Source organism: Haemorhous mexicanus, unplaced genomic scaffold (assembly GCF_027477595.1).
Source record: "Haemorhous mexicanus isolate bHaeMex1 unplaced genomic scaffold, bHaeMex1.pri scaffold_195_ctg1, whole genome shotgun sequence".
In the NCBI taxonomy this organism is placed as follows: Eukaryota; Metazoa; Chordata; class Aves; order Passeriformes; family Fringillidae; genus Haemorhous; species Haemorhous mexicanus.
This window is the reverse complement of record NW_026776025.1, coordinates 29,968-50,150: the sequence shown is the minus strand read 5'-3', so window position 1 is coordinate 50,150 and position 20,183 is coordinate 29,968. Positions and strand designations below refer to the sequence as shown.

Genomic DNA, 20,183 nt, shown 5'->3' with positions numbered 1-20,183 from the left:
GGGAAATTTGAGGGAAATTTGGGGAAATTTGGGGTTTTTTGGGGTTTTGGGGTTTGGGGTTTTTTGGGGTTTTTGGGGGATTTTGGGGGGGATTTTGGGGAGTTTTAGGGAGTTTGGGGGAAATTTGGGGTTTTGGGGTTTTTTGGGGTTTTGGGGTTTGGGGTTTTTGGGGTTTTTTGGTATTTGGGGGTTTTGGGGGTTTTGGGGCTTTTTGGGGTTTTAGGGAGCATTTTGGGGGATTTTGGGGGGTTTTGGGGTTTTTGGGGGTGAATTTTGGGTGAATTTGGGGGATTTGGGGTATTTTGGGTTTTGGGATTTTTAGGGGTGAATTTGGGAGATTTAGGGATTTTTTGGGGTGAATTTGGGGGATTTGGGGGTGGATTTTAGGCAGATTTTTGTGATTTTGGCGTGGACTTTTGGGATTTTGGGGTCAGATTTTGGGGATTTTGGGGTGGATTTTTGGGATTTGGATGGGAATTTTGTTATTTTGGGGTGGATTTTTGGGATTTTGGGGTGGATTTGGGGCATTTTGGGGTGGATTTTAGGCAGATTTTTGGGATTTTGAATCCGATTTTTGGGATTTTGGGGTCAGATTTTTGGGATTTTGGGTGGATTTTTGTTATGTCGGGGTGGATTTTAGGCAGATTTTTGTGATTTTGGTTCAGATTTCTGGGATTTTGGGGTGGATTTTTGGGATTTTGGGTGAGATTTCTGTGATTTTGGGGTGGATTTGGGGGATTTGGGGTGGATTTTATGCAGATTTTTGGGATTTTGGGGTGAATTTGGGGGATTTGGATGGGAATTTTGTTATTTTGGGGTGGATTTTTGGGATTTTGGGGTGGATTTGGGGCATTTTGGGGTGGATTTTTGGGATTTTGGGGTGGATTTTTGGGATTTTGGGGTGGATTTTAGGCAGATTTTTGGGATTTTGGATCGGATTTTTGGGATTTTGGGGTGGATTTATGGGATTTGGATCGGAATTTTGTTATTTTGGGGTGGATTTTCGTGATTTTGGGGTGGATTTTAGGCAGATTTTTGTGAATTTGGGTCAGATTTTTGGGATTTGAGTTGGATTTCTGTGATTTTGGGGTGGATTTTCATGATTTTGGGGTGGATTTTCGGCAGATTTTCGTGATTTTGGATCGGATTTTTGGGATTTTGGGTCAGATTTCTGTGATTTTGGGGTGGATTTTTGGGATTTTGGGGTGGACTTCAGGAGGATTTTTATGATTTTGGGTCAGTTTTTTGGGATTTGGGTTGGATTTTTGGGATTTCGGGGTGGATTTTAGGCAGATTTTCGTGATTTTGGGGTGGATTTTTGTGATTTTGGGTCGGATTTCTGTGATTTTGGGGTGGATTTTAGGCAGATTTTCGTTATTTGGATCGGATTTTTGGGATTTTGGGGTGAATTTGGGGCATTTTGGGGTGGATTTGGGGGATTTGGGGGTGGATTTTATGCAGATTTTTGGGATTTTGGATCGGATTTTTGGGATTTTGGGGTGGATTTATGGGATTTGGATGGGAATTTTGTTATTTTGGGGTGGATTTGGGAGATTTTGGGGTGGATTTTATGCAGATTTTTGGGATTTTGGGGTGGATTTTTGTGATTTTGAGGTGGGTTTTTTGGGATTTTGGGGTGGATTTGGGGGGTTTTGGGGTGGATTTTATGCAGATTTTTGGGATTTTGGATCCGATTTTTGGGATTTTGGGGTGGATTTATGGGATTTGGATGGGAATTTTGTTATTTTGGGGTGGATTTTTGGGATTTTGGGGTGGATTTTGGGTGAGATTTTCGTGACTTTGGTTCAGATTTCTGGGATTTGGGGTGGATTTTTGTGATTTTGTGTCAGATTTCTGTGATTTTGGGGTGGATTTTAGGCAGATTTTTGTGAATTTGGGTCAGATTTTTGGGATTTGAGTTGGATTTCTGTGATTTTGGGGTGGATTTCATGATTTGGGGGCGGATTTTAGGCAGATTTTCGTGATTTTGGATCGGATTTTTGGGATTTTGGGTCAGATTTCTGTGATTTTGGATCGGATTTTTGGGATTTTGGGTCAGATTTCTGTGATTTTGGGGTGGATTTTTGGGATTTTGGGGTGGACTTCAGGAGGATTTTTATGATTTTGGGTCAGTTTTTTGGATTTGGGTTGGATTTTTGGGATTTCGGGGTGGATTTTAGGCAGATTTTCGTGATTTTGGGGTGGATTTTTGTGATTTTGGGTCGGATTTCTGTGATTTTGGGGTGGATTTGGGGCATTTTGGGGTGGATTTTAGGCAGATTTTCGTTATTTGGATCGGATTTTTGGGATTTTGGGGTGAATTTGGGGCATTTTGGGGTGGATTTGGGGGATTTGGGGGTGGATTTTATGCAGATTTTTGGGATTTTGGATCGGATTTTTGGGATTTTGGGGTGGATTTATGGGATTTGGATGGGAATTTTGTTATTTTGGGGTGGATTTGGGAGATTTTGGGGTGGATTTTAGGCAGATTTTTGGGATTTTGGGTCGGATTTTTGGGATTTTGGGGTGGATTTTTGGGATTTTGGGGTGGATTTTTGGGATTTTGGGGTAGATTTTAGGCAGATTTTTGTTATTTGGGGTGGATTTTTGGGATTTTGGGGTGGATTTGGGGCACTTTGGGGTGGATTTTATGCAGATTTTTGGGATTTTGGGGTGGATTTATGGGATTTGGATGGGAATTTTGTTATTTTGGGGTGGATTTTTGGGATTTCGGGGTGGATTTTATGCAGATTTTTGTGATTTTGGGGTGGATTTCTGTGATTTTGGGTCAGATTTTCGGGATTTCAGCAGAATTTTCTCGACCTCCGCCCCCCTCAGGGCCCTCCCGGCGAGTCCATCCAACCCCTCCCCCTCCAGATCCCCAAAAAATCCAAACGCTCCCTGGAAACCTCCCCGGAATGGAGGAATTCGGGGAATTTGGGGAATTTGGGGAATTCCGGGACCTCCTGGGCTCCCTGGACTCGCTGAAATCGGAGCTGGAGCGGCTCCGGAACCCGCCGGGCTCGCGGGACCACCCTGCCAGGACCTGCCAGGACCTGCGCCTCGCCCACCCCCAACTCCCCGACGGTTCGTTCCGCCCCCCCCAGGGGGGTTTTGGGGCGAATTCTGTCGATTTTGGGCAAAAAATCTGAATTTTTGGGGTTTTTTTTTTAATAGGGGAGTATTGGATCGATCCCAACCAGGGCTGCGCCCGGGATTCCTTCAGGGTTTTCTGCAACTTCACGGCGGGAGGGGAGAGCTGCGTCTTCCCCGAGAGCGAGAGGGTGAGAAATTCCCCCCTCCTCCCCCCAAAAAAATCCCCCCCTCCCCCCAAAATTAGGGGAAATTAAAAAAAAAAAAATTCTCAAAAAACCCCCCCCAAAAAATCCAGAAAAATCCCCCCAAAAATTCCAGAGAAATCCGCAAAATTATGGAAAATTAAAAATAAAAATTCTACAAGGAATTTTCCCCAAAATATCCCACATTTATGGAGAATTTAAAAAAAAAATTCTCAAAAAAATCCCCCCCAAAAATCCAGAAAAATCCCCCCAAAAATTCCAGAGAAATCCGCAAAATTATGGAAAATTAAAAATGAAAATTCTACAAGGAATTCTCCCCAAAAAACCCCAAATTTATGGAGAATTTAAAAAAAGATTCTCAAAAAAATCCCCCCAAAAATCCAGAAAAATCCCCCCAAAATTCCAGAAAAATCCAGAAAAATTATGGAAAGTTAAAAATAAAAATTCTCCGAGAAATTTTCCCCAAAAAACCCCAAATTTATGGAGAATTAAAAAAAAAAAAAATCTCAAAAAAATCCCCCCCAGAAATCCAGAAAAATCCCCCCTAAATACCCCCAAAAATTCCAGAAAAATCCGCAAAATTATGGAAAATTAAAAATAAAAATTCTCCAAAAAATCCTCCCCAAAAAATCCTAAAATTCAAGAAAAATCCCCAAAATTACGGAAAATTAGAAATAAAAATTCTACAAGGAATTCTCCCCAAAAAATCCCAAATTTATGGAGAATTAAAAAAAAAAAATTCTCAAAAATATCCCCCCAAAAAATCCAGAAAAATCCCCCCAAAACTCCAGAGAAATCCCTAAAATTACAGAAAATTAAAATTAAAAATTATCAAAAAAAATCCTCCCCAAAAAATCCCAAATTTATGGAGAATTTTAAAAAAAATTCTCAAAAAAAATCCCCCCAGAAATCCAGAAAAATCCCCCCAAAAATTCCAGAAAAATTCCCAAAATTACGGAAAATTTAAATAAAAAATTCTCCAAGGAATCCTTTCCAAAATATCCCAAAATTCAAGAAAAATCCCCAAAATTACAGAAAATTAAAACCAAAAATTCTCCAAAAAATCCTTCCCAAAAGATCCCAAAATTCAAGAAAAATCCCCCCAAAATACCCAGAAAAAATCCAGAAAAAAAATCTCAAAATCACGGAAAATTAAAAATAAAAATTCTCCAAGGAATCCTCCCCAAAATATTCCAAAATTCCAGAAAAATCCCCAAAATTATGAAAAATTAAAAATGAACATTCTCCAAGGAATACTCCCCAAAATATCCCAAAATTCAAGAAAAATCCACCCCCAAATAGCCCCAAAAATTCCAGAAAAATCCACAAAATTACAGAAAATTAAAATTAAAATTCTCCCAAAAAAATCCTCCCCAAAAATCCCAAATTTATGGAGAATTAAAAAAAAAAAAATCTCAAAAAAATCCCCCCAAAAATCCAGAAAAATCCCCCCAAAAATTCCAGAGAAATCCCCAAAATTACAGAAAATTAAAATTAAAAATTCTCCAAAAAATCCTCCCCAAAAAATCCCAAAATTCAAGAAAAATCCCCAAAATTACGGAAAATTAAAAATAAAAATTCTCCAAGGAATCCTCCCCAAAATATCCCAAAATTCCAGAAAAATCCCCAAAATTACAGAAAATTAAAATTAAAAATTCTCAAAAAAAAATCCTCCCAAAAATATCCCAAATTTATGGAGAAATTTTTAAAAAATTCTCAAAAAAATCCCCCCAAAAAATCCAGAAAAATCCCCCCAAAAATTCCAGAGAAATCCCCAAAATTATGGAAAATTAAAAATAAAAATTCTCTAAGAAATCCTCCCCAAAAATCCCCAAATTTATGGAGAATTTAAAAAAAAATTCTCAAAAAATCGCCCCCAAAAATCCAGAAAAATCCCCACAAAATCCCCCCAAAAATTCCAGAAAAATCCCCAAAATTACAGAAAATTAAAATTAAAAATTCTCCAAAAAAATCCTCCCCAAAAAATCCCCAAATTCAAGAAAAATCCCCAAATTACAGAAAATTAAAAATAAAAATTTTCCAAGAAATCCTCCCCAAAATATCCCAAAATTCAAGAAAAATCCAGCCCCAAAATACCCCAAAAAATTCCAGAAAAATCCCCAAAATCACAGAAAATTAAAATTAAAAATTCTCCAAGGAATCCTCCCCAAAATATCCCAAAATTCCAGAAAAATCCCCAAATTACAGAAAATTAAAACCAAAAATTCTCCAAAAAATCCTTCCCAAAAGATCCCAAAATTCAAGAAAAATCCCCCAAAATACCCAGAAAAAATCCAGAAAAAAAATCTCAAAATTACGGAAAATTAAAAATTAAAATTCTCCAAGGAATCCTCCCCAAAATATCCCAAAATTAAAAAAAAAATCCCCAAAATTACAGAAAATTAAAAATGAAAATTCTCAAAAAAAAAAAAAACTCCCCAAAAATCCCAAATTTATGGAGAATTTTTAAAAAAATTCTCAAAAAAATTCCCCCCAAAAATCCAGAAAAATCCCCCAAAAAATTCCAGAGAAATCCCAAAATTATGGAAAATTAAAAATAAAAATTCTCCCAAAAAAAATCCTCCCCAAAAAATCCCAAATTTATGGAGAAATTTTAAAAAAATTCTCAAAAAAATCCCCCCCCCCAAAAAAAAAATCCAGGAAAATACTCCCCAAAAATTCCAGAGAAATCCGCAAAATTATGGAAAATTAAAAATAAAAATTCTACCTAAAAATCGACCCCAAAATATCCCAAAAGTAAAAAAAAAAAAAAATCCCCAAAATTACAGAAAATTAAAAATAAAATTCTCGAATGAATCCTCCACAAAATATCCCAAAAGTAAAAAAAAATCCCCAAAATTACAGAAAATTAGAAATAAAAATTCTCCAAGGAATTCTCCCCAAAAAACCCCAAATTTATGGAGAATTAAAAAAAAAAAATTCTCAAAAAAATCCCCCCAACAATCCAGAAAAATCCCCCCAAAAATTCCAGAAAAATCACCCAAATTACAGAAAATTTAAATAAAAAAGTCTCCAAGAAATCCTCCCCAAAATATCCCAAAATTCCAGAAAAATCCCCAAAATTACAGAAATGTAAAATTAAAAAGTCTCAAAAAAAATCCTCCCCAAAAAATCCCAAATTTATGGAGAGTTTAAAAAAAAATTCTCAAAAAAAATCCCCCCAGAAATCCAGAAAAATCCCCCCAAAACTCCAGAAAAATCCCCAAAATTACGGAAAATTTAAATAAAAAATTCTCCAAGGAATCCTTTCCAAAATATCCCAAAATTCCAGAGAAATCCCCAAAATTATGGAAAATTAAAAATAAAAATTCTCCAATGAATCCTCCCCAAAATATCCCAAAATTCCAGAGAAATCCCCAAAATTACAGAAAATTAAAATTAAAAATTCTCAAAAAAAAATCCTCCCAAAAATATCCCAAAATCCCAAATTTATGGAGAAATTTTAAAAAAATTCTCAAAAAAATCCCCCCAAAAAATCCAGAAAAATCCCCCAAAAATTCCAGAGAAATCCCCAAAATTATGGAAAATAAAAAATAAAAATTCTCTAAGAAATCCTCCCCAAAAATCCCCAAATTTATGGAGAATTAAAAAAAAAAGATTCTCAAAAAAATCCCCCCAAAAAAATCCAGAAAAATCCCCACAAAAATTCCAGAGAAATCCGCAAAATTATGGAAAATTAAAAATGAAAATTCTACCAAAAAATCGACCCCAAAATATCCCAAAAGTAAAAAAAAAAAATCCCCAAAATTACAGAAAATTAAAAATAAAATTCTACAAGGAATCGCCCCCAAAATATCCCAAAAGTAAAAAAAAAAATCCCCAAAATTATGGAAAATTAAAAATTAAAATTCTCCAAGGAATCCTCCCCAAAATATCCCAAAAGTAAAAAAAAAAATCCCCAAAATTATGGAAAATTAAAAATTAAAATTCTCCAACGGATCCTCCCCAAAATATCCCAAAATTCAAGAAAAAATCCAGCCCCAAATCCCCCCAAAAATTCCAGAGAAATCCCCAAAATTATGGAAAATTAAAAATAAAAATTCTCAAAAAAAAAATCCTCCCCAAAAAATCCCAAATTTATGGAGAAATTAAAAAAAAATTCTCAAAAAAATCCCCCCCCAAAAACCAAAAATCCAGAAAAATCCGCAAAATTATGGAAAATTAAAAATGAAAATTCTACCAAAAAATCGACCCCAAAATATCCCAAAAGTAAAAAAAAAAATCCCCAAAATTACAGAAAATTAAAAATAAAATTCTACAAGGAATCGCCCCCAAAATATCCCAAAATTTAAAAAAAAAATCCCCAAAATTACAGAAAATTAAAAATTAAAATTCTCTAAGGAATCCTCCACAAAATATCCCAAAATTTAAAAAAAATCCCCAAAAATACAGAAAATTAAAATTAAAAATTCTCAAAAATATCCCCCCCAAAATATCCCAAAATTCCAGAAAAATCCCCCCCCAAATACCCCCCAAAATTCCAGAAAAATTCCCAAAATTACGGAAAATTTAAAAATAAAAATTCTTAAAGGAATCGCCCCCAAAATATCCCAAAATTCAAGAAAAATCCACCCCCAAATAGCCCCAAAAATTCCAGAGAAATCCCCAAAAATTACAGAAAATTAAAATTAAAAATTCTCCCCAAAAAATCCCAAATTTATGGAGAAATTAAAAAAAAATTCTCAAAAAAATCCCCCCCCCAAAAATCCAGAAAAATCCCCCAAAAAATCCAGAAAAATCCCCAAAATTACAGAAAATTAAAAATAAAAATTCTCAAAAAAAATTCTCCCCAAAAATCCAGAAAAATCCCCCCAAAATCCCCCCAAAAATTCCAGAGAAATCCCCAAAATCACAGAAAATTAAAATTAAAAATTCTCCAAAAAATCCTCCCCAAAAAATCCCAAAATTCAAGAAAAATCCCCAAAATTATGAAAAATTAAAAATAAAAATTCTCCAATGAATCGCCCCCAATCCATGGGATCCCAACATTCCCAATCCATGGGATCCCGACATTCCCAAGGACTGAGATGCCAAAATTCCCAAGGGTCAGGATCCCAAATTTCCCAATCCATGGGATCCCAACATTCCCAAGGTTCAGGATCCCAAAATTCCCAGTCCGTGGAATCCCAAAATTCCCAAGGTTCAGGATCCCAAATCCGTGGAATCCCAACATTCCCAAGGATTGAGATCCAAACATTCCCAAGGTTCAGGAATCCCAAAATTCCCAATCCATGGATCCCAACATTCCCAATCCATGGGATCCCAAAATTCCCCAATCCATGGGACACCAACATTCCCAATCCATGGGATCCCAAATCCGTGGAATCCCAACATTCCCAAGGATTGAGATGCCAACATTCCCGATCCATGGGATCCCAACATTCCCAATCCATGGGATCCCAACATTCCCAAACCCTTGGGATCCCAACATTCCCAGTCCATGGGATCCCGACATTCCCAGTCCATGGGATCCCAACATTCCCAATCCATGGAATCCCGACATTCCCAATCCATGGGATCCCAACATTCCCGATCCATGGGATCCCAACATTCCCAATCCGTGGGATCCCAACATTCCCAATCCATGGGATCCCAGCATTCCCAAATCCATGGGATCCCAGCATTCCCAAATCCATGGGATCCCAACATTCCCGATCCATGGGACCCCAACATTCCCAGTCCATGGGATCCCAACATTTCCAATCCATGGGATCCCAAATCCGTGGAATCCCGACATTCCCAATCCGTGGGATCCCAACATTCCCAATCCATGGGATCCCAACATTCCCAAGGTTCAGGATCCCAAATCCGTGCAATCCCAACATTCCCAAGGATTGGGATTCCCAAATCCAAATCCATGGGATCCCAACATTCCCAATCCATGGGATCCCAGCATTCCCAAATCCATGGGATCCCAGCATTCCCAAGGTTCAGGATCCCAAATGTCCCAATCCATGGGATCCCAACATTCCCAATCCATGGGATCCCAACATTCCCAATGTGTGAATTCCCAACATTCCCAATCCATGAGATCCTAAAATTCCCAATCCAGGAATCCCAACATTCCGAATCCACGGGATCCCGACATTCCCAGTCCATGGGATCCCAACATTCCCAAGGTTCAGGACCCCAACATTCCCAATCCATGGAATCCCAACATTCCCAATCCATGGGATCCCAACATTCCCAAGGATCGAGATCCCAAAATTCCCAAGGACTGAGATTCCTAACATTCCCAAATCCATGGGATCCCGAAATTCCCAATCCATGGGATACCAACATTCCCAATCCATGGGATCCCAACATTCCCAATCCATGGGATCCCAAAATTCCCCAGTCCATGGGATCCCAACATTCCCAATCCATGGGATCCCAAAATTCCCAAATCCATGGGATCCCAACATTCCCAATCCATGGGATCCCAACATTCCCCAAGGATTGGGACCCCAAACCCTCCAATCCTCAAAATCCCCAAAATCCCCAAATTCCCCAAAATCCCCAAAATCCCCCAAATCCCCAGAATTCCCAAAATCCCCAAAATCCCCAGAACTCCCAGAACTTTGGGAATTTGGGGAATTTTGGGGAATTTTGGGGAATTTCGGGAACCATTTCCCGCCCCCTCCCCTTTCCCAGGTGCCGCTCCCGGACCCGGAGGATCCGGCCCCGCTCTGGCTCAGCCGCGGCCGTCGGGTCAGAATCCCAAATTCCCCCAAAATTCCCCCAAAATTCCCACTTTCCCCCCAAAATTCCCATTTTCCCACTCTTTTCCCCATTTCTCCCTCAATTTTCCCCCATCCCCCCCCCCAAATTCCCCAAAAATTCCCCCATTTTTCCCATTTTCCTGCTCTTTTCCCCCATTTCCCCCCAAAATTCCCATTTTTCCCCCCAAATTCCCATTTTCCCACCATTTCCCCATCTTCCCCCATTAAAAAATCCCATTTTCCCCCCAATTTTTCCCTATTCCCCCCTAATTCTCCAAAAATTTCCCTAAAATTCCCATTTTCCTAATTTCCCCCCAATTTCCCCCCAAAAAATCCCCAAAAATTCCCCATTTTCCCCCAATTTCCCCCCATTTCCCCCTCCAAATTTCCAAAAAAAATTCCCCAAAAATTCCAATTTTTCCCATTTTCCCCATTTCCCCCCATTTCCCCCCAATTTTTCCCCATTCCTCCCCCACAAAATCCCAAAAAATTCCCCAAAAATTCTCAAAATTTCCCATTTTTCCCCTTTTCCCCCAATTTTCCCCAATCCCCCCCCAAAATCCCAAAAAATTCCCCGAAAATTCCCCCATTTTCCCCAATTTTCCCCCAATTCCCCCCATTCCCCCCAAAAATTCCCCCAAAATTCCCATTTTCCCCATTTTCCCCATTTTCCCCATTTTTCCCGATTTTCCCCCATTTGCCCCCAATTTTCCCCCAAACCCCCCCAAAATTCCCCAAAAATTCCCCCACTTTTCCCATTTCCCCCAATTTCCCCCCATTTCCCCTCCAAATTTCCCAAAAAATTCCCCAAAAATTCCCCAAAAATTCCCATTTTTCCTATTTTTCCCCATTTTCCCCCAAAATTCCCAAAAAATCCCAAAAAATTCCCCCAAAATTCCCATTTCCCCCATTTTCCCCATTTCCCCCCAATTTTACCCCAATTTCCCCCCATTCCCCCCCAAAATTTCCAACAAATTCCCATTTTCCCCAATTTTCCCATTTTCCCCCATTTTTCCCCATTTCCCCCCATTTCCCCCTCAATTTTCCCCCATTCCCCCCCCAAATTCCCCCAAAATTCCCATTTTTCCCCAATTTCCCCCATTTTCGCTCCCTAAATTCCCAAAAAGTTCCCCCAAAATTCCCCCAAAATTCCCAAAAAATTCCCATTATTTCCCCATATTTCCCCATTTTCCCCCCATTTTCCCCCCAATTTCCCCCATTCCCCCCCCCAAAATTCCCAAAAAATCCCATTTTCCCCATTTTTCCCATTTTTCCCCATATCCCCCATTTTCCCCCAATTCCCCCCCCCAAAATTCCCAAAAAATTCCCTAAAAAATTCCCATTTCCCCCCATTTTTCCTCAATTTTCCCCCCAAAAATTCCCCGAAAATTCCCCCATTTTTCCCCATTTTCCCCCCATTTCCCCCCATTTTCCTCCCAAAAATTCCCAAAAAATTCCCATTTTCCCCATTTTCCCCCATTTTTCCCCATTTTTCCCCATTTTCCCCATTTTCCCCCTCAATTTTCCCCCATTCCCCCCCAAAATTCCCCAAAAATTCCCCCATTTTCCCTCCATTTCCCCCATTTCCCCCCAAAATTCCCAAAAAAATCCCATTTTCCCCATTTTTCCCCATTTTCCCCCATTTCCCCCTCGATTTTCCCCCACCCCCCCCAAAATTCCCCAAAAATTCCCATTTTTCCCCATTTTCCCCCATTTTTCCTCAATTTTCCCCCCAAAAATTCCCCAAAAATTCCCAAAAAATTCCCAGTTTCCCCAATTCTCCCCATATTCCCCACCAAAATTCCCATTTTTCCCCCATTTTCCCCCCATTTTTCCTCATTTCCCCCCCAAATTCCCCCCCAAAATTCCCATTTTCCCCGTTTTCCCCATTTTTCCCATTTTTCCCCATTTTCCCCATTTCCCCCCCAATTTTCCCCAATCCCACCAAAATTCCAAGAAAATTCCCCAAAAATTCCCAAAAAATTCCCATTTTCCCCCATTTCCCCCCAATTTTCCCCCATTCCCCCCCCAAAAATTCCAAAAAAATTCCCATTTTTCCCCATTTTCCCCCATTTTTCCTCAATTTTCCCCCCCAACATTCCCCAAAAATTCCCAAAAAATTCCCATTTTCCCCATTTTTCCCCAAATTCCCCCCCAAAATTCCCATATTCCCCCATTTTCCCCCCATTTTTCCCCATTTCCCCCAATCCCCCCCAAAATTCCCATTTCCCCCCAATTTTCCCCATATTCCCCCCCCAAAATTCCCATTCTTCCCCATTTTCCCCATTTTTCCCATTTTTCCCATTTCCCCCCATTTTCCCCCCAATTTTCCCCATATTCCCCCCCCAAAATTCCCATTTTTCCCCATTTTCCCCCCATTTCCCCCATTCCCCCCCAAAATTCCCAAAAAATTCCCATTTTCCCCCATTTTTCCTCAATCTTCCCCCCAAAATTCCCAAAAAATTCCCCAAAAATTCCCATTTTCCCCATTTTCCCCCAATTTTCCCCCAACCCCCCCCAAAAATCCCATAAATTCCTATTTTCTCCCAAATTTTCCCCCCATTTCCCCCCAATTTTCCCCATATTCCCCCCCAAAATTCCCATTTTTCCCCATTTTCCCCATATTCCCCCATTTTTCCCCATTTCCCCCCCCAAAATTCCCATTCCCCCCCCATTTCCCCCCATTTCCCCCCCCAAAATTCCCATTCCCCCCCCATTTCCCCCCATTTCCCCCCCCAAAATTCCCATTTTCCCCCCATTTTCCCCCCATTTCCCCCCCAAAATTCCCGAAAAATTCCCAAAAAATTCCCGTTTTTCCCCATTTCCCCCCCATATTCCCCCCCAAAATTCCCATTTTCCCCCATTTTTCCTCAATTTTCCCCCCAAAAACTCCCAAAAATTCCAAAAAAATTCCCATTTTCCCCATTTTCCCCATTTCCCCCATTTTCCCCCCATTTTTCCCCATTTCCCCCCCAAAATTCCCATTTCCCCCCATTTCCCCCATTTCCCCCCCATTTCCCCCCCAAAATTCCCCAAAAATTCCCATTTTCCTCCCATTTTCCCCCCATTTTCCCCCCCAAAATTCCCATTTTCCCCCATTTTCCCCCTTTTTTCCCCCCCAGTTTTCCTACCGGGACTCGGAATTCCGGCGCCTGGGCCGGGTCCAGCTCTCCTTCCTGCGCCTGCTCAGCGCCTCCGCCCGCCAGCGCCTGGCCCTGCCCTGCCCCCCACACCCCCCGCACCCCCAGAATCATTCCCGGGATTCCCAGAATTCCCAGAATTCCGGAATTCCCGGCCTCTCCCTGCGCCTCCTGGGGGCCAACGAGGAGGAGCTGGCGGCCGACGGCGTCCGCGTGCTGCGCGACGGATGCGGGGTGGGCACGCAATTCCCGGGATGCCACGGAATTCCTGGAAATTCCCAAATCCCTCCCTGGAATCCCCCAAAGTCCCTGAAATGCTCAAATCCCCCCCCCCCCACCCCCCCCCCAAAAAATTCCCTGGAATTCCCAGGGTCCCTTTTCCCAAATCCCCTGGAATTTCCAAGTCCCCTGGAATGCCCAAATCCCCAAAATCCCCAGAATTCCACCCCCAAAACCCCCAAAATTCCCGGAATTCCCAAATCCCCTGGAATCCCCAAATCCCTGAAATCCCCGAATCCCCAAATTCCCTGGAATTCCCGCCCCAAATCCCCCCAAAATTCCCAGAATTCCACCCCCAAAATTCCTGGAATTCCCGGAATTTCCATATCCCCTGGAATCCCCAAATCCCCAAAATTCCCGGAATCCCCAAATCTCCTGGAATCCCCAAATCCCAAAAATTCCCAGAATTCCCAAATCCCCAGGAATCCCCGAATCTCCTGGAATCCCCAAATCCCCAAAATTTCCAGAATTCCCAAATCCCCTGCAATTCCCAAATCCCCTGGAATCCCCACCCCCCCCCCCAAAAATTCCCAGAATTCCACCCCCAAAATTCCTGGAATTCCCGGAATTCCCAAATCCCCCCTGGAATCCCCAAATCCCCTTTGCCCAACGCCCCCAAATCCCCAAATTCCCTGGAATTTCCGAACCCCCCAATTCCCAAATCCCCCCTAAAATTCCCAGAATTCCACCCCCAAATCCCCCAAAATTCCCGGAATTCCCAAATCCCCCCTGGAATCCCCAAATCCCCTTTGCCCAACGCCCCCAAATCCCCAAATTCCCTGAAATTTCCTAACCCCAAACGCCACAAAATTCCAGGAATTCCCACCCAAATTCCCCCTGGAATTCCCAGAATTCCTGAACCCCCAAATTCCCCTTTTCCCGAATCCCCAGAATTCCCAAAATCCCCAAAATTCTGGGGGCTTGGGGAATGTGCTTCCCTGTTTCCCTTCCAGAATTCCCGATTTTCCCATCCAGAATTCCATTTCCATTTCCATTCCCGATTCCCATTCCCGGTTTCCATTCCCCATTCCCATTCCCCATTCCCATTCCCCATTCCCATTCCCCATTCCCATTCCCCATTCCCATTCCCCATTCCCATTCCCCATTCCCATTCCCCATTCCCATTCCCCATTCCCCATTCCCCATTCCCATTCCCAATTTCCCATTCCCAATTCCCATTTCCATTCCCGGTTTCCATTCCCCATTCCCCATTCCCATTCCCATTCCCCATTCCCATTCCCAATTCCCATTCCCCATTCCCCATTCCCATCCCCATTCCCCATTCCCAATTTCCCAATTCCCACTCCCAATTCCCAATTTCCCATTCCCCATTCCCATTCCCATTCCCAATTCCCATTCCCCATTCCCAATTTCCCAATTCCCATTCCCCATTCCCAATTCCCATTCCCAATTTCCCAATTCCCATTTCCATTCCCCATTCCCATTCCCAATTTCCACTCCCAATTCCCATTCCCCATTCCCAATTCCCATTCCCAATTTCCCAATTCCCATTTCCATTCCCCATTCCCATTCCCAATTTCCACTCCCAATTCCCATTCCCCATTCCCAAATCCCATTCCCAATTTCCCCATTCCCAATTCTCATTCCCAATTTCCCAATTCCCATTCCCAATTTCCCAATTCCCATTCCCAATTCCCACTCCCAATTTCCATTCCCCATTCCCATTCCCCATTCCCATTCCCCATTCCCATTCCCCATTTCCCATTCCCAATTCCCATTCCCCATTCCCAATTTCCCGATTTCCCAATTCCCATTCCCCATTCCCATTCCCCATTCCCCATTCCCATTCCCAATTTCCCCACTCCCATTCCCATTCCCAATTCCCATTCCCAATTTCCCCATTCCCATTCCCAATTTCCCCATTCCCCATTCCCATTCCCCATTCCCATTCCCCATTACCATTCCCAATTCCCAATTTCCCAATTTCCCAATTCCCACTCCCATTCCCATTCCCCATTCCCACTCCCCATTCCCAATTCCCAATTTCCCAATTCCCATTCCCAATTCCCATTCCCGGTTTCCATTCCCCATTTCCATTCCCCATTTCCATTCCCATTTCCACTCCCAATTCCCACTCCCAATTCCCATTCCCAATTCCCATTCCCATTCCCATTCCCATTCCCATTCCCCACTCCCACTCCCAATTCCCAATTTCCCAATTCCCATTCCCAATTCCCATTCCCAATTTCCATTCCCCATTCCCATTCCCCATTCCCATTCCCCATTCCCCATTCCCATTCCCAATTTCCCCACTCCCATTCCCATTCCCAATTCCCATTTCCCATTCCCCATTCCCATTCCCCATTTCCATTCCCCATTCCCAATTTCCCAATTTCCCAATTCCCATTCCCCACTCCCATTCCCCATTCCCCATTCCCATTCCCAATTTCCCAATTCCCACTCCCCATTCCCATTCCCGGTTTCCATTCCCGATTTTTCCCCCCCAGTCCCGCGGGGGCCGCCCGGAGCTGGAGCTGGAGCTGGGCCGGGCGCGGCCGGAGCTGCTCCCGCTGCTGGATCTGCGCCTGGAGCCCCCCGGAATTCCCAGAACCCCCCGGAATTCCGCCCTCCGCCTCGGGCCCGTCTGCTTCCTGGGATAGAATACGCCAAATTCCCAAATTTTCCCCTAAAATTCCCAAATTTCCCCCCAAAATTCCCAATTTTTCCCCCCAAAATTCCCAATTTTTACAGCCAAAATTCCTTTTTTTTCCCATTTTTTCCCCCAAATTCCACTTTTTCTCCCAAAATTCCCATTGAATTCCCATTTTCCCCCCAATTTCCCAATTTTTCTCACAAAATTCCCAATTTTCCCCCAAAATTCCCAATTTTTTCCCATTTTCCCCCAAATTCCCAATTTTTTCCCCATTTTTCTCCCAAAAATTCCATTTTTTTCTCCCAAAATTCCCATTTTATTCCCATTATTCCCCCAAAATTCCCAATTTTTTCCCATTTCCCCCCAAAATTCCATTTTTTCTCCCCAAATTCCCATTTAATTCCCATTTTCCCCTCAAAAAATTCCCAAATTTCCCCCAAAATTCCCATTTTCTCCCCAAAATTCCCGATTTTTTCCCATTTTCCCCTCAAATTCCATTTTTTCTCCCAAAATTCCCATTTTATTCCCAATTTTCCCCAAAAAATTCCCATTTTTCTGCCCAAATTCGCAATTTTCCCCCCATTTTTGTCCCCAAAATTCCATTTTTTCTCCCAAAATTCCCATTGAATTCCCATTTTCCCCACCAAAATTCCCATTTCCCCCCCAAAATTCCCAATTTTCCCCAAAAAATTCTTATTTTTCTGCCCAAATTCGCAATTTTCCCCCCATTTTTGTCCCCAAAATTCCATTTTTTCTCCCAAAATTCCCATTGAATTCCCATTTTCCCCACCAAAATTCCCATTTCCCCCCCAAAATTCCCAATTTTCCCCCAAAATTCCCAATTTTTACAGCCAAAATTCCCAGTTTTTCCCCATTTTTCTCCCAAATTCCCATTTAATTCCCATTTCCCCCCCAAAAAATTCCCATTTTTCTCCCAAAATTCCCAAATTTTTCCCATTTTTTTGAATCTAAAATTCCCATTTTTCTCCCAAAATTCCCATTTTTCCCCATTTTTCTCCCCAAAATTCCATTTTTTCCCCCCAAATTCCCATTGAATTCCCATTTTCCCCACCAAAATTCCCATTTTCCCCCCAAAATTCCCAATTTTCCCCCAAAATTCCCAATTTTTACAGCCAAATTTCCCTTTTTTCCCCCATTTTTCTCCCCAAAATTCCATTTTGTCTCCCAAAATTCCCATTGAATTCCCATTTTCCCCACCAAAATTCCCCTTTTCCCCCCAAAATTCCCAATTTTTCCCCCAAAATTCCCAATTTTTCCCGCCAAAATTCCCTTTTTTCCCATTTTTCCCCCAAATTCCATTCTTTCTCCCAAAATTCCCATTTAATTCCCATTTCCCCCCCCAAAAATTCCCATTTTTCTCCCAAAATTCCCAATTTTTTTCCATTTTTCCCCCCAAATTCCATTTTTTCCCCCAAAATTCCCATTTCCCCCCCAAAATTCCCAATTTTTTCCCATTTTTACCCAAATTCCCAATTTTTTCCCATTTCCCCCCAAATTCCATTTTTTCTCCCCAAATTCCCATTTTATTCCCATTTTTCCCCCCAAAAATTCCCATTTTTCTCCCAAAATTCCCATTTTATTCCCATTTTCCCCCCCAAAAATTCCCATTTTTCTCCCAAAAATTCCCATTTTTCCCTCCCAAAATTCCCAATTTCCCCCCAAAATTCCCAATTCCCCCTCATTTTCCCCCTAAAATTCCATTTTCATTCCCAATTTTTTCCCCCAAATTCCCAATTTATTCCCATTTCCCTCTCAAATTCCCAATTTGTTCCCGTTTTTCCACCCAAAATTCCCAATTTTTTCCCGATTTTCCCGCTTAAATTCCCATTTTTCCCATCACATTCCTGATTTTTTCCCCCAAAAATTCCCAGTTTTTCCCTTTTTCCCCCCAAAATTCCCAATTTTTTCCCATTTTCCCACAAAATTCCCAATTTTTTCCCATTTCCCCCCCAAATTCCATTTTTTTCTCCCCAAAATTCCCAATTTTTTCCCTTTTCCCCCCAAAATTCCCGATTTTTTCCCATTTTCCCACAAAATTCCCAATTTTTTCCCATTTATCCCCCCCAAATTCCATTTTTTTCTCCCCAAAATTCCCAATTTTTCCCATCCCCCCCTCTAAAAATCCCCATTTTTCACCCAAAATTTTCAATTTATCCCAATTTTGCCCAACAAAATTCCTGATTTTTTTCCCATTTCCCCCCTAAAATTCCCAAATATTTTTTCCCGTTTTCCCCCCAAAATTCCTTTTTTTTCTCCCAAAAAATTCCCAATATTTCCATCCAAAATTCCCAATTTATTCCCAATTTTCCCCCCCAAAATTCCCAATTTTTCCCCCCAAAATTCCCAATTTTTCACCCAAAATTCCCAATTTTTCACCCCAAAATTCCCAATTTTTCACCCCAAAATTCCCATTTTCCCCCAAATTTCCCAAATTCTTCCCGTTCTGCCCCAAAATTCCACTTTTTTTCTCCCAAAATTTCCCAGTTTATTCCCATTTCCCCCCAAATTTTTTATTTTTATTTTTTATTTTTTAATTTTATTTTTAATTTTTATTTTTATTTTTATGTGATTAAAGGAAAGAGCAAAATCCTGGAGTTGGGGACGGATCCCAGTTTGGGAACTGGGAGGGACTGGGAGGGACTGGGATGGACTGGGATGGACTGGGAGGGACTGGGATCAAACTGGGAGGGACTGGGATGGACTGGGAGGGAGTGGGATCAAACTGGGATAGACTGGGAGGGACTGGGATCAAACTGGGAGGGAACTGGGAGGGACTGGGATGAACTGGGATCAGACTGGGATCAAACTGGGAAGGAATGGGAGGGACTGGGAGGGACTGGGAGGGACTGGGATGGACTGGGAGGGACTGGGATGGACTGGGATGGACTGGGATGGACTGGGAGGGACTGGGATGAACTGGGATCAAACTGGGATCAAACTGGGATGGACTGGGAGCACTGGGATGAACTTGGATCGAACTGGGATCAAACTGGGAAGGACTGGGAGGGACTGGGAGGGACTGGGTGGGACTGGGATCAAACTGGGAGGGACTGGGAGCACTGGGATGAACTTGGATCGAACTGGGATCAAACTGGGAAGGACTGGGAGGGACTGGGAGGGACTGGGTGGGACTGGGATCAAACTGGGAGGGACTGGGAGGGACTGGGAGGGGACTGGGTGGGACTGGGAGGGAACTGGGATCAAACTGGGAGGGACTGGGAGGGACTGGGAGGGACTGGGAGGGACTGGGAGGGACTGGGAGGGAACTGGGATCAAACTGGGAGGGACTGGGAGGGACTGGGAGGGACTCGGAATGGACTGTGGTCAAACTGGGATCAAACTGGGAGGGACTGGGATCAAACTGGGATTGAACTGGAATAGACTGGGATCAAACTGGAATCAAACTGGGAAGACCCTGGCGCTGCCCCGCCCACCCACGGCGCCATATAAGGGCATAACCACGCCCCCAAGCAGCCCAACTCTCAGCTAGACCACGCCCTTTATGCATCACCACGCCTACTTTATCTGCATAGCCACGCCCTAAACAGACAGCCAACCATTGTTGAGGCCACGCCCCTTCATCTGCATAACAACACCCCAATGGAAATATTTGTTTTAACCACGCCCCTTCATCTACAGTGCCACGCCCAGAACCGGCACCCGAACATCGTTTAAACCACGCCCCTTCATTTAAATATTCATGTCCAAGCCAGGCATGAACATTACTTAAGCCACGCCCCTTTAGCTGCGTAACCACGCCCCAAAACGGCAGCTGTGCATCAGTCAAACCACGCCCCTTTAGCTGCAAAGCCACGCCCCAAAAGGCACCAAAGGTGTTTAAACCACGCCCCTTTCTCATTTCATCTACATAACCACGCCCCACGCGACATCTAAAAGGTTTTTAAACCACGCCCCCTTTGGCCTCTTTCATTTACATAACCACGCCCCAAACAGCACGCACGCATCTTAACGCCCGCTCACTTCATCTGCATAACCACGCCCCAAACAACCCCAAACGGGGCCAAAACCACGCCCCGCTCGCTATAACCACGCCCCCAAACCGCGCCGCGCACTAGGCAGGAACCACGCCCCTTCATCTACATAACCA

General features: G+C 42.6%; 1 protein-coding gene and 1 long non-coding RNA gene across 2 annotated transcripts; both read left to right on the top strand.

Moving 5' to 3' along the window:
- Positions 1 to 2,858: 2,858 nt before the first annotated feature.
- LOC132322902 (collagen alpha-2(XI) chain-like) lies at positions 2,859 to 8,506 on the top strand. The gene is made up of 3 exons (XM_059837650.1): positions 2,859 to 3,087; positions 3,178 to 3,284; positions 8,501 to 8,506. Exons 1-3 carry the CDS (start codon positions 2,919 to 2,921, stop codon positions 8,504 to 8,506), a joined length of 282 nt encoding a protein of 93 aa, XP_059693633.1. The 5' UTR covers positions 2,859 to 2,918.
- A 1,446-nt stretch (positions 8,507 to 9,952) lies between these two features.
- On the top strand, positions 9,953 to 16,728 carry LOC132322905 (uncharacterized). Its single transcript, XR_009485193.1, has 3 exons — positions 9,953 to 10,010; positions 13,144 to 13,395; positions 15,909 to 16,728. It is a non-coding gene; the product is annotated as an uncharacterized LOC132322905 (long non-coding RNA).
- The last annotated feature ends 3,455 nt before the right edge of the window (positions 16,729 to 20,183 follow it).

Bases quoted from the DNA above. Each gene is read 5' to 3' on its own strand.
- LOC132322902 (XM_059837650.1), top strand. From the start codon at position 2,919: ATGGAGGAATTCGGGGAATTTGGGGAATTTGGGGAATTCCGGGACCTC. The intron at 3,088-3,177 runs GTTCGTTCCGCC...TTTTTTTAATAG, and splicing joins CCACCCCCAACTCCCCGACG to GGGAGTATTGGATCGATCCC.